The sequence below is a fragment of the Neovison vison genome, chromosome 8 (genome assembly GCF_020171115.1).
Source record: "Neovison vison isolate M4711 chromosome 8, ASM_NN_V1, whole genome shotgun sequence".
Lineage (NCBI taxonomy): Eukaryota > Metazoa > Chordata > Mammalia > Carnivora > Mustelidae > Neogale > Neogale vison.
The window spans coordinates 77,652,643-77,667,487 of NC_058098.1; the positions used below are offsets into that span (position 1 = coordinate 77,652,643).

The 14,845-nt window shown below is 38.5% G+C and overlaps 1 protein-coding gene across 2 annotated transcripts in view; it reads left to right on the forward strand.

Moving 5' to 3' along the window:
- Window positions 1–14,845, forward strand: part of EML6 (EMAP like 6) — a 275,740-nt gene that overhangs the window by 166,804 nt on the left and 94,091 nt on the right. For both annotated transcript variants that reach the window (XM_044263968.1, XM_044263967.1), the window contains exons 10-14: window positions 2,042–2,254; window positions 6,410–6,577; window positions 7,569–7,675; window positions 11,361–11,479; window positions 13,564–13,750. In XM_044263968.1, coding sequence (XP_044119903.1) covers window positions 2,042–2,254; window positions 6,410–6,577; window positions 7,569–7,675; window positions 11,361–11,479; window positions 13,564–13,750 — 794 coding nt within the window. The remainder of the gene's footprint in view (window positions 1–2,041; window positions 2,255–6,409; window positions 6,578–7,568; window positions 7,676–11,360; window positions 11,480–13,563; window positions 13,751–14,845) is intronic.

Sequence of the window (14,845 nt, forward strand, 5' to 3'; positions counted from 1 at the left end):
GGGCCAGGCTGAGTAATCCTCTCGGGTTTGCTTTCGGGAGCTTCTGTTCCCTGAGCGCTTTCCGTAGAGTTCCAGAGGTCAGGAATGAAAATGGCGACCTCCTGGTCTCCGGCCCGGAGGAGCCGAGAGCCCGGGGCCCCACTCCACCGTGCGCCCTCAGAGAACAGCGCCCAATTACTCCCATCTCCATGGCCTCCAGCCGCCCTCGGAGCTCACCAAGCGTGTGAACGGTTCAAGGTAACCCCGAGCTGGGAGCTCACTCCTCAGCTCTGTCTCTGTAGCCGGCTTTCCCGTTTTAATACTTGTAAGCTCTGCGACACTCAGACACCCCCGATCCTTCTGTGACCCTGCGGGACCTTAGGCCACGCTGACCCTGCTTGGGCTTCACCCTGGTTTAGCCTCTGGAGTGATGTCCCTCAGCAGAACAGACTTTTAAAAGTCCTGATTTTGTGCTCTGTTGCTCCGCCACTTGCCGGGAGCCGGCCCCTCTCCCCAGGGTCTATCTTCCCGTCGCCCTGGAGTCACTTCTCCGCCAGTCCTACCTTTCAGAAAATGGTTGATTTTCTGTTTCTAGAATTGCTGTTCTTCTTCTCTTCGATCTGCCGTTGGATTTGTAGGTGTTTGCAATCTTTAGATAAGCTATCTAGCTGATGTCCTGCTATCTGAAATAGTCTCAGCCTGCTACTTCTCCGCCATCTTGACTCCTCTAATTTTTTTAACATAAGAAAATTTTAATATGAATCTTGTCATCAAATAATATTTTATCTTAAAAATTTTCTTGAAAAATTAATTCTCACTGGAAAATAGTATATACCATCTAATGTAACTATAGCTTTTTAAAGAACCTCTGCCCAATTAATTCATCAGCACATCATCACTAGGTAGATATTTCTGTGTCTACTTTCTTTGCTTGAAATTATTTCATATATATTTTCCATATGTGAAAAATTATGGAATACATGTTTATCATTTGCAATAGCAAAGTAACATCCTGCTCAGTGATAATACCGTAATTTGCTTTCTTGTCCTCCTGTTAATGAGCATTTGGGCTTGCTTATTTCCAGTCTCTTTCCTGGTACAGATGGTGCATCTCCAGATATCTTTATATAGGGGGGATTCCTCTTCTGAGTTACTTCCTTGGACTATATTTTCCAGAGTGGGGATTTTGGGTTAAAGACTGTGTTCTGTCAACTTTCTGATTTATGGTCATCTTCATAAATTTTTATGAGACACTGTCACAGGCCAGAATTTCTGTGTGCCAATTTGACATGTTCTTTATTTGAAAACCTTTGTTTGTTTATTTTTGAAGAAGAAACTGTGAGGTAGTATGCTATACTGTCTTGATTTTGAATTTTACAATTGTATATGGCGGGACATTTCCCCAAGCATTTCTTTATCTTTATGTTTCTGCCTTTGTGTGGCCCTGGGTGACCTCCCTCACCAGCTTCTGATACAAATGGGGAAACATGCCATACATTTGAGAACATACCAGGCACAACTGCCAAGACTCTTCTCCCTAACCACTTATGTTTACTCCAACAAAGTTTGGTGGATTTTCATTGTCTAATGCTTTTAAATTTATATAATATCCATTAGACGTTTACACAAACTTTGCCTAAATTTTGAAAAATTACTTCTATGGTTCTTTGAATTATGAAAAGTAGAAGTTGAGAATAAATTTTTTTAAAAACCTGGCAAACTATTAGTGACTCGATACGATAATATATGACTTAATACAAGTCATCTCATCAATAATACAAAGCACAGTATTTGTATAGTGGTTTCAGGTATTACATTGATTAAAATGATCATTTTCTTGCTTATCTCCATATCTGAGTTTTGATCATGGACTCTCTTTATATCGTGCTAGAAGGAAAAAAAATCGCAAATTTGGTAAAGAGAGTAGAATCTTTAGGTTCCTTGGTTTACAGAATTTTTTTTGAAATTATATAAACCTCTATAAGAAAAATGAATAAAGCAAATTAGAATATGCTTTTTATTTAAATGTAACATAATGTTACCATATATTGATAATTTTCAGCTGGGAAGCCTTTAACAAGTAAAGAAGAAATCAAAGGAATTCCCTGGGCCTCCTGGACTTGTGTAAAAGGCCCTGAAGTGAGTGGGATTTGGCCGAAGTACACTGATGTCACTGACATCAATTCAGTGGATGCAAATTACAATAGCTCAGTGCTGGTTTCTGGCGATGATTTTGGACTAGTTAAATTGTTTAAATTTCCTTGTCTCAAGAAAGGTAAGACCAAAAGTGAGATTTTATTGAGTAACTATTCTAGAATGTATACACGGTGTAATTAAGACTGATTTTCTTGGGGTCTATTCTTGCAGATTATTCATTTCATCTTTTTATTCATTTTTACTCTTTTACACTTTTAGGTAAGATGCGTTGTTGGTGTCATTTACTTTTGATGTTCTAAAACACAGGATTTTACTAATTCAAGGCAGATTTTGTTCACAGTTATTACTAGCAAGTTTATGATTCATAAGATTCATGTTTCATATTTTAAATAAGTCATAGTTTTTATTTTTGTAAATTAACACTCATAATTTATTTATTCCATTCAAGTATTATAGTTAAAATTCCTTTATACTTTACAGCTAATTGTGCTTCCATCGGGAACGTCAAGCAAGATCCTTTTAGACGTCTTTAAGATAAAATCTGAAAGCGATTGTTCTGGTGATGACACAGTTGTCAGACCCCTTGTTGTAGCACTAATCTTGGGAACGCAATTGACAAAACTGGCGAATTTTTTGAGAGTGAAGATAGGTTCAAAAAAACTCTCCTCTTGCATTTTGTTCTTTTGTTTTATTGTTGTTAAAATCTTGTCACTTCAATTTTTGTGGCACCTTCGCTTTGTAGAATGTGCCTGAATTAGCCACGTAATGACCCTGTCTTCTTCTTCCTTAAAAAGTTGAGGCAAAGCCCACACACAGGTTTTTCTAAGACTCCCCACCAGCCTGAAAACGTGATCTTCAGAAAGTAATCAGTGGGGACATGCTGTGGCCTGAGAACTTGCTCACTTGAGCGATTTTTATATTAAGAAAGGAAAGGGAGTGAAAAATGTAATTGGAAAGTCATTTTCAGCTAACTGGCAGCTCTGAAGCAGCAATAGTTATGGTTGATAATTGAACATAAAACGCATAGCAAAGCTGCCATCATTTCCACTTGACAAAATGGCCCTCTTTCAAATGCTTGAGGCACAAAATTACCTCAACATTCCTAATTCACTCTCCCCTCCCTGATGGTCTTTTGAGTAATAGGGTGTATCCAGTTAGACTGAGCAATGTTCTTGCAGAATGTGAGTTAGGCAACCAGAAGGATCGTGGGAGCTGAGAAGAAACCTCATTGGGGCCCGAAGCAATATTGTTGGTCTTAAGAGTCAGGACTTGGGAGGAGGTTAACTCACTGAGAGTTTGTATTTCCTCTGTATCCGCAAGACTTGTATGGTGGTCTTGGGTCTGGAAAATAGGAATGGAAATGGATATCTTGGGATTATTGATGAGAATGGGGGAAGAGGGAGGGAGGTGGTAAGCATTGCTGTCTGTCTGAATGAGACACCCTGATATGTAAAACAACCCTGAGGATGATGGCACACAGGAGACATCTGTGGAGTAAAGGAAGGTTGACAGCTGAATGACAGTGTGGTGGGAGTAATAAAATCCACCTCAGCAGTCTGGGGAAGTATCCGTATTCTCAGATAAAATTGACTTCTTCTTTTCATGGCACATGGTTTATAAATCTTGCAATTTATCTCAGAGACATTCAGCCTTCTGTGCCCTTTCAGTACCTAAACTACCAGCAGGGGAGTTCTGAAAGGAGTATTGCTGACAGGAATGGTAACAGTTGGTAGAACTCCTTGCCCTACAGCCCAGGGTCCCTGTGGCAGGTGTTACCCAACTTTTGAGCCTGTAACAGCCAAACATGACAGCGACTAGTGACCAGGAGAAGTGTGGAGACTGAGCAAACATGGTAGTTTTCAACTGTGATTAAATAAAACTCCCAGTCAAGTTAACTGATACATTTATAATTAATGTGCTTAAGATTCTGCTGTACAGTGTTCTGACATAAATGTTCTGTAGTTAATGAAAATGCCTACAGTGGTTTTTATTTTTACATCACCAACTCAATTTTTCTCATTTCATTTTGGCAGTTTTCAAATCTCTTAAAATAACTAGTATTGTTACTGATAATTCCCCTGATGTCATTTAGACTCCATTCTGTTTGACCACCACCATAAGAAACTTGCATGAGGTAAAAAATCCAAAGCTTTGCTCATTGGCATTTGCCACATCTTACCACCTTTGCACCAGCCCTTCTCCGAGGGAAGGCTCTCCTGTTTGGCTAACTTGTGTGCTGCTGCCCCATTAATGCTACACACGTCCCCACCTACCCCCCCCCACAGGCACACATGTATTCAGACAGTCCTTGAAGTACTCCCTCCCAAAATAAGTGTCCTGGATGTTGTAAGACACAGGTTGCATAAACTCTGGACCTTGAGGGGAAAAGTGTTGGCTTTCACTAAAGCTTGGATGAGCTTGATGCAGGAGAGAAACATAAAGGTCAGGGTGGCTAGAGTGTGATGAATGAGGGGAGCACTGTGTACTCAGAAGCTGGAGAGGGCAGTGGGGACCATGTCAAGGGCTCGTAACCACTGTTTGAAATTTGGATCTTATTCTAAGTGTGGTGGGAAGTTATTGAGGGCTTAAAATAGAGGAGCGACATGATCAGTCTAAGTTTTTAAAAGACCACTTTGATATCATGTGGGATGGATTATGGAAGAGGAAACTTCAATTAGATTCTTGCACAAGTCCAGGTGAGAGATGAGGTGGCTTGGACAAAGGTGTTAGGAACAGATGTGAACACAACTCCATGAGGTTATGAAACACAGTGTTAAGGTGTTATGAAACACAGGGTTAAGTGCTGATGGACTGGTTGTGGGAATGGAGGGAAAGAGAGGAAACCGAGGGTGAGTCCTAAGTTTTAGGCTTCAGCAGTGGGGTGGATGGTGGTACCATTTATGGAGATGGGAAAACGAGCAAGGGAGTATGTGTTTGGGAGAGAGAGAGGTGGGGATAAGAGAGAAGGGAAGGGGAACTCCTGGGTCTTTGTTGCTCGTGGTAAGTCTGAGGTACCTGTTAGACATCCAACTGGACACAGCACATGGCCCACCAGCAGTCCAGGGAGAACTGAGGGCCAGAAGATGAATGTTTGGCAGTGGAGGGCATATGGGACAGAGGCCTGCCAGAGAGGAGATGAAGGCAAAGGCCTGAGACATCCTTGTGTTTCAGATAACAAAGGGAGGCCTTGTAAAGTGAATGTGTCCTAAGGAAAGCCTGGGAAGACATGGACATGGTCTTCCTTTATTCAGTGAATATTTGTTACGTGCTGTTGTAGAGGCTGGAGATACATCAACAAATAGAACAAACACAAATCCCTGCCCTCACTGAGCTTTTGTTCTTCTGAGGGGACACAGTAAGGAAAATGTAAACACATTTCGTGAGAAGTGCTCTGACGAAGAAGAAAGCAAACAGTAGTAGAGTGCACAGATGGGGGCAGCTTGGTGGTGGCATTTTAAAATAATGCAGTCATTTTAACCTTCATATACATTTAAATCATTACCTCTCCAATGAGTGAATTTGAAACACATTTCAGTTGAACAAATGGCTTTCTCCCCCATTGAAGAGGTTCCATTAGAGGGCCTGCAGTAGGTACAATTGTTTCTGAAGGAGGGATGCGGTGGTGCTTGCTGCCCCTGAAATCTCCCATAGTCTTTTGGAGTACTAGGCCTCCATATGGTAGGAGGGACCACTCTTGTTTCCATGTCTGCCTTTGTGCTCCCCTGTACCAAGCCTGGACTGGAGACTTGAGTATTTCAGGGGCAACTGTTTAGTGCAATTAGCTTTCCTTCTTCATTCATTACCTGGGGATGGTGTTCACTGAGTAAAGCAATCAGTGCAAGGAAACAAAATTTAATTCTCCCAGCTCTACATCCATATGACTCTGAACAATAGTCTGACTTCTTTTCCATAGAATTATCATTTCCTTTTGCAAAGGACTATCTATCTTACTGTATTTGAATAAGAATGTATAAGACAATCATTCTGAAGCATCTTATTTTTAGAATCAGTGAAGCAGTAGGCATTATCTGGAACACGTTCAGATGTGTTTTCAGCCACAGGACTTAAATTTTAAGGCCATTTTTAGCTTAATCCATATTGGAATAATTTGGAGAATTTGAGGAGTCTTTGCTTTTTATGATATGTAATACTGAAAATTACATTTTCTAATATATTTAAGAATTTTACTTTTCAACATGAAGAGGAATTGAATTTTTAACCCATGAATTCTATTTTTTTTCCAGTACTAATCTTCTGAAAAATATCTTTTTAGGAGCCAAATTTAGAAAATATGTGGGCCATTCTGCACATGTCACAAATGTCCGCTGGTCCCATGACTTTCAGTGGGTATTGAGCACAGGAGGGGCTGACCACTCAGTTTTCCAGTGGAGATTTATTCCAGAAGGTGTCAGCAACGGTCTGCTGGAAACTGCACCCCAGGGTAAAAACCAATTATAATTTTTCAGCATTTCTTTTTTTGTCAATAAAAATTTCAAAGAATGTTCTAACATATCTTTTGAAGATAAAGAGTTAAAGCAATTTTGAAAAATTCAGTCCTATAATAAAATTCAAAGTTAAAAAAAAAAAGAAACGAAACTTTTGAGACACATATGAGTCAATTGAATAACTTCCTTCAAAGGATTTTGTTTATACCAATTGCAAGTTGAAGGTCAAAGGTTTACATGAAGATTTAGCCTTGTAGAAAAACAGGAACAAAGCTATTTCAGCCTCTTCAGGACAACTGTAATGGTGGCGGGTCTACAGAGTGAGATAGCAGGGGGAACAGAGTAACCTTGGGAGTAGGAGTTGGCTCCAGAGTGAAGTTCAAAGAATGGTCTGTAATGGGACCAGTGTGTTCCAGTTCAGGGGATGTGTAGTCATTCTATTTACTGTGATGCCAGCAGAAATAAACAGGTAATAAAATTTAAAACCAGGTGAGGAAATGTTTTCATTAGGAGAGTTTCTGCAGGTTTTGACTGTGGCAGTTACCACCCACTCGGTGGACATGGCGAAAGGCTAAGAGGATATTTACTGAACTAAGAAGTTGGATTCCTTTTTCACCAGGCTTCATTCTGGTAGAACCTTTCCCTGACTTTTTCTTTCTTTCTTGTCTTTTTTTTCCCCCCCAAAGCAAAACTTAAAACGCAAAGATATGTTATCTCCTAAAAGTGTGGAAATGAATTCAGTCTTGCTGCTGGGGTGGGGTAAGGGGAGTAGTTGCCTTTATCTGTTAATGCTCCTAACAGGAGTGTGCTGAACTTAACCGAAAGATGAGGGAAAAAAGATGTTTTAAGAACCTACATCAAAGGAAAAGTATGGCATAGTGACTTTTAAATGTACTTTGCTAGAAGAAAGGAAATATTTTAAATAAATGTATAAACTCTGTTGGGTCTCCAAACTTCACTTGTTTCTCATGGGTTGTATTTCTGCAGAAGGTGGCACTGATTCCTACAGTGAAGAATCTGATTCGGATTTATCTGATGTACCAGAATTGGACTCTGATATTGAGCAAGAAACTCAAATCAATTATGATCGCCAGGTCAGTAAGCAGAGAGCTCATAACAGATGCTTTATAGCCCAGAACGTCAATCTCATTGGATTTTGACGTTGCACTAAAAATGTCTGGTACTTAGGCAGAAGAGAATCAAGACAAGAATAAGGAAAATCCCCTGCCTCTTGTCTTTAAGTGCAGATTGAAAATAAGGCCTTTACCCTTTCACATTATTAAAATTTTTTTAAGTGGAAGGTAGTAGCCAGTTTTAAAACTGAACCCGTGATAGGGTTTCTGTCTCTTTAGCATCTACAACTTTGAAATATTTTTTTGCAGGGGCACCTGGGTGGCTTAGTCAGCTAAGCATCTACCCTTGGCTCAGGTCATCATCTCAGGATCCTGGGATTGAGCCCCAAGTCAGGCTCCCTGCTCATCAAAGAGTCTGCTCCTCCTTCTGACCCTACACTCTCTCCTGCTTTCTCTCACTTTCTTTCTCTCTCTCTCTCTCTCTCAAATAAAATCTGTTTTTTAAGATTTATTTATTTATTTGACAGAGATCACAAGTAGGCAGAGAGGCAGGCAGAGAGAGAGAGAGAGAGAGAGGAGGAAGCAGGCTCCCCACTGAGCAGAGAGCCTGATGCGGGTCTCAATTCCAGGACCCTGGGATCATGACCCAAGCTGAAGACAGAGGCTTTAACCACTGAGCCACCCAGACGCCTCTCAAAATCTTAAAAAAAAATTTTTTTTTGCAGAAAAATATGCAATTTTTCATTTTCTAACACATCATGAAAGCATGTGTTTTCTTTACAGAATTGGTAGCCTCAGAGCCATGGTACTTTGCAAGTGAGCTGGTGTCCTGCTTTCTCTCTTAACTTACATAGGTTATTATGAAGACCAATTACAAAGACCATTGTCCATTTAATTAAAGTAAAAGCCCAAATACAATATGCATGATCTCTCCAGTTGGAAATCACCTCTAGTAGAAAAGTTGCACAATCACAATCAAATTGGGTCTGAATTTTTTGAAAATAGACATTTCATTTTAGTGCTAAACAGTGAGTGTTAAAGAGAGCCGTCCTTCACGGGAATCTGGAGGCTCATCTCTTTTTTATGGTTGATAACCATAGATATTCTATTTTCTTCCTTGTCATTTCATGAGAGTCTGTGGAGCAGACTATGTACCTGAACATGGAGTGAGTAAGACTTCCATTTCAGACACAGCAGCTGTCAGTGTTGCCCAGGGAAATTACCGTAGAGGTTGGGGACCACTGCCGTGTATCATTGTGTCTCTATGGGGCCAGATCCTGTGCTTTCCATACTCCAAATCCAACCCACAGTAACCCCGAGAGATTAAGTACTTCATCCACATCCACATCACCCATAGTATTAAGATAAGAATGCAGATCTGGGCTTCTCTCCAAAGTGCACATTCTATGTATTGCTTGGCTTTGCCTCTGCATAAGCACTGAACCTTTCCAGATGATGACTTTTTTTTTTCCACCCTGTAATCATCACTCACTGATTCCATGTTTGAAAGAACAGTACAAAGGCAGTCCAACTCATGGTTTGGGTCAACTTCTTGATGAAATCAGCTTGACTCTGCAATGTATAATGCAGTAAAACTAAAGGTGAGGATTGAAAGGAAATTATTAATGTGGAAATAAGCACACACACTAAATATTACACCCTAATGTCAAGAGGAAATGGAATTTAAGCAAAATGAGCATAAAATTTATGAAAAAAAGAAAAACCATTTTCTTTAGTTGGGAGTTTCGTATTTAGTAAAAAGGTGCTAATAAAAGAATGAAAAGGCTTGACTATACTGAAATACATGCCTAGGATTTATATATTCTGCCTTGCATCTGATTATCTAAAGCTTTTATCTATATTATTCGATTTACATTATTTTTTTGTTGCTCCTGAGTTACTCCTGAGCAGGAAGTTTTTTTTCTGTTCTACAGATGGGAATTTTAGGTCCACAGGGGTTATGAGGCATATTCAAATAAGCGGTAGAAATGCCAAGACCAGAATTCAGTTCTCTTGAGTAGTTGATGAGCTGAAAAAAGCACCATGGGCTCAGATGGATAATTATCTTCAGCTTTTACAAGCTTAATTCATTGCAGCTGCAATAGACAAAGCAGTAATGAAGTATCTTCTGACTTCCTTTTGTTTTTAATTTTAAAGATTTTTTTGTTAAATCCTAGACAGAGACTTTATTATGATATTCTTTTAGTTACATAGCTTTATCAAATGAAATTTTTCCTTTATGAAGTTGAGCAATTATTAATAGATTTACTTTGTCTTGACTGTGTTAAATTGATATCTCTCAATAGTAGGGCATGAATACATGATAGAGATATATTACTTTTTATCTGCATTTAGATTAGATTGTAGGAAATGTTCTCTGAGTCAGCAGCACTATTTAGGTCCTAGGTTAGGCCAGGAGCTTTGCTCTAAATCTTAGAGTCTGATCTGTCAAGATGCATGAGATCATGAAAGAAGATAATTCCAAAGAGTGACCACCAAGATTCATGAAGTCTGCATTTTGCAAATGTCAGAATCATCAAGAGATTTCTTGCTTTAGAATAAATTATAGAAAATAATTTTATTGATATTTATTGATAATTTATTGAATAATTTCCTTTCTTATTTACCAGAAAATTATGATATTTTCTGAATATAAATTATTTAAACTCAAGATGATCTTAAATCCCAATGATTCAAAAGTTATTTCAGGGTAGTTTAGTTCATTAGGAAGTAAACTTCATTCTCATGCTTTATGTACTCTATTGGGTTTATCTTTTCAAAAAACCAGCCAACTCTGAGTTTGTTTGTCTTTTCTATTGTCTTATTCTCTATTTCATATATTTCTGCTCTAATCTTTATTATTTCCTTCCTTTTGCTAACTTTGGGCTTAGTGTGTTCTTTTTCTCGTTCCTTGAGGGTATATTGTTGGGTTGTTGATCTGAGAGTTTTCTTTTTTCTTAAGTATATGTTGATAGCTGCAGTCTTTCCTCTTAGAACTGCTTTTGCTGTATCCCATAAGTTTTGTTATGTTGTGTTTCCATTGTCTTTTGTCTCAAGACATTTTTTTCCCCGTTTGATTTCTTCTTTCATCGGTTGATTGTTCAGAACTTGTGGTTTAATTTCCACAAGCTTATGAACTTTCCAGCTTTCTTCCTGTGATGATTGATTTCTACTTCCATACCACAGTGGCCAGAAAACATACTTGATGTGATTTCTATCTTCTTGAATTTATTGAGACTTGTTTTGTGGCCTAACATCTGATGTGTCCTGAGAAGAACGCATGTACTGCTGATGGCTGGGATGTTCTGGATATGTCTGCTAGGTTGTTTGGTCTGCAGTGTTCTTCAGTTGCTAGTTCCCTGTTGATTCTTTGTCTGGATCATCATCTACCCATTGTTCAGAGTGACATCTTCCCCAACTATTACACTACTGATGTTTATTTCTCCTTTTAGTTCTGTTTGTAAGTGATTTATATATTTGGTGCTCTGATGTTGGGTATGTATTTAAAATGGTTATATCTTCTTGATGAATTGACCCCTTGATCATTATATATAATGACCAACTTTTGTTTCTGGATGACCATTTTTTGCTTCTTATGTTCTCAAAAACTTAATTTTCTGCAGTTAAAGACCTCCTGACAATGCCAAGATATTAATATTTTTGAAACCTGGAGAGTCTCGACTAAATGTTTCTGCTATGCTTTAAGGTTTACAAAGAAGATCTACCTCAGCTAAAGCAACAAAGTAAAGAGAAAAACCATGCAGTGCCCTTCCTCAAAAGAGAAAAGGCTCCTGAGGACAGCTTGAAACTCCAGTTCATACACGGGTGGGTGCCTGTCACCAGCCTTGTCAGACCATTGGGTCCCCTCTTCTTGGTGCTGTCCCACTTCAGGCTGGTTCTTCTCTCTGGTGTTTACTTACCTGAAGTTAATATTGGAACCATGATTCTCTGTCCGGTTGTCTCAGTTGATGTTCTGTGGCCATAACAATGTGTGTATCTAGATTTTTCATGCTTCATTGACTTCTGTACGCATATGTTTCTGTGGCTCATTGTTCCCCACTCTGTTCTCTCCCCAGTCCCTGTTCCTGTTACCCCCATATCTCCTGCTCTATTTAGCTGGCTCCACTTAGGACAATATTTTCTTCAAACAGTTTTGCTTACATATGCCCACAATAATTTAGAATTTAAAAATAATGCTCAACCTTCCAAATTTAAGTTGACATCTAAAATTTTTCAGTGTAAGATTAAATGATTGTGAAGAATATAATGTCTAGTACTTTATAAGTACATCATTCATTGAAGGGGATCAGTCATAGATATTTGATTCCTACCACCCCTAATTTAAAAAGTACCTGAGCTCATATTTCTATGCTACTTCTCCCATAGAATTTTATACTAATGTAATATTTTTATGCTTGAAAGGCTTTTATCGATCACCCTATCATACTTTTTGCAAGGAAAGAAATGTATATAAGTGCAATTTAAATTTAATTCCTTGTGATCCTAAGTCTCTAACTTGTGTTGTCTGGTATGGTATCCACTTAAAGCCACTGGCCACATGAAATATGGCTCGTCTGAATTCAGATGTGTTGTAGGCATAAATGCACACTGGATTTCGAAGACTTAGTATGAGATAAAGAATGTAATATATCTCATTAAAATGCTTTATATTAAGGGATGCCTGGGTGGCTGAATCAATTAAGTGTCAGACTCTTGAGCTCAGCTCCAGTCTTGATCTCAGCTGAGGTCATGAGTTCAAGACCCATACTGAGCATAGAGCCTACTTAAATGTTTTATATTGATTACATAATAATATTTTAGACATAATGGGCTAAATGTTCTTAAAATAATTTTCATCTGTTTCTTTTTTTTAACGTAGAAAATTTTTACTTACCTACATGGCTTGCATCATGTTCCTACAGGACATTGCTGCTCTTAGTGTTCATTCTTTTTTGGATTGAATTTTTGTTACAACTCTTAGTCGTTGAAAGCTTGTCAGACCAACATAAACATAGCACAAATTCTAATTAGCACTTACCAAATATAAACAATTTTATTGGCAAGCAATTTTAATAAGATTTTTTTCAGTGAGTTCAGATATATATACACACATATTATTGCTAGAATGTGATAGAGTTTAGTATTGATTCTAGTCCCATTTTTCTTTTTTTAATAGTTAGGAGAACTGAGAAAGCTTATATAAATAAGTAGATGAGAAAGGAAGCAATTTTATCATACCAATCTTACTCAGTACTTTAAACTCCTCTTGCAAAACAGGTATATTTTGTAATTTTGGTACATTACATGAAAATATAATGATCTATCACCTGACAATTCAGTTAAATCACTCTTCAATTTTGTTAAAAGCAAAGAATTGGAAATCATTTGACTTGGAAAAGAACTCATATCTAGTTATTGAAATTGTTCACTTTCAACATCCGCACTTGAGTTCATTTTGGTATTCTTGGGAGGTTCGATGCTCCAACTATAGTTCGATGTTACTATGGTTACACACCACAGTAAGATTCTAGGTGGACAGAGGAATGGCTTTCTAATGTGAGGGGAAGGTGATAGAGAAAGGGGAGGTGGGAAGGGAAAAGCTGCACCTCCTCACAGGTGTGTTCTCAGACTGGTCACTTTAAGGAAAGAACACATATACAGTAGCTGAGGCTCTAGGAACAAATTCTGTTAAAATTACCAGGGCACATTTGCCCTTTAGAGAGTCCTCATATGTCCTCAGAGCTCCTTGTAGCCCTGTTGAAGATTACTGTCCCAAGCGACTCTGGAGATACCTGAGGTTCTGCTTGTGCATGTGCCTATCAATGTGATAGCTTTGTGTTCAAATCTCTCCTGCTCTGTTGACTCACTGTCCATTCAGCTACTGTGCATTTCTTGGACCTGTGCTTCAGTTACAGAGGCTACGACTGTAGAAACAATCTGTTCTACACGCAGACTGGGGAAGTGGTCTATCACATTGCTGCAGTTGCTGTCGTGTACAACAGACAGCAACACTCCCAGAGGCTGTACCTGGGGCATGATGATGACATTCTCAGCCTGACCATCCATCCAGTGAAGGACTACGTGGCCACCGGGCAGGTAGAGTTCTCTCCTCTGAGATGGGGGCCTAGCCAAAGAGAGACAGGATTTAGTTTTGAACCTAGTTTACATACTGGTTTAAGAAATACTTGATAGAAACATGAGGCATGAAGCTGAAGATTCAGTGAAAGCTGGGTCATGTTGTGATGGTGGGAATGTCACTGGCTATATTATAGTTCTGTGGGAAGCCTCTGAGGGATTTCATCTTGACATGATATGTACGAACAGGATTAGCTAAAACTAAACCAAGTTCCACGAATGCAGTCTTAAGATGTTTTCCTCCTTACTTTATACCCAGTACCTATTGTATCCTCGGTAATCAATGTTTATTGAATGAACCATATTTTAATACTAACATAACATCTAGTTATTTTTGCAAAACTTAAAGTCATGAATTTTGACTGATTCATCATTTTATATTTTAACCTTTCAAAAAAAAACAAAATTCCTTCAGAATCATTTTGGGATGCCTAAACTTTGGATTGAACCTATCATTGAAAAGCCACTCAAAACAGAGACCTGCATTCAGGCATTTTGTGCTTGAAAGGGGAGAGATAAAGTCAACTTTATTAACCAAAAAATCCATTAAACTCAGATTTATTATTCTGTGGCAAAGCGTTAATGTTAATAGTATTTTCAGTTTTGTATTCTTTTCTTCCAATGGAAAGAGTACATTTTAGTTCAGTTTTATCATGGGCTTTTAACAGCTTTTAAGACTTAAACTGATCTGCAACATGTAAGTGCCAAATTCAAGGAAAAACATGTGGTATGAGGGTCAGAAATTAACATGAAATGAGTGTTTCTGAGACCTGACATAAAGGTGGTAGAGAAGTCTTTGCACAGAGTTCATAGCCTCATGTTCATGAGATGAGTGGTGAAAGTGAGGGCATAAAGGGAGTCATTCCCCAGAAATGTGCACTGGAGGAGAAGAAAGTCCATAGCTCTCATATAATTCATAAAAGGATTATAGTCCTTCAAAAGCGAAGTGCCATTAACTGACATACTGGTTTGCTAGCAACTGTATATTAGACCATCTCTTTTGAATTAGCTGACATGATTAAGTTTCTTACAAGTAATTGATGACTACTTTGTACT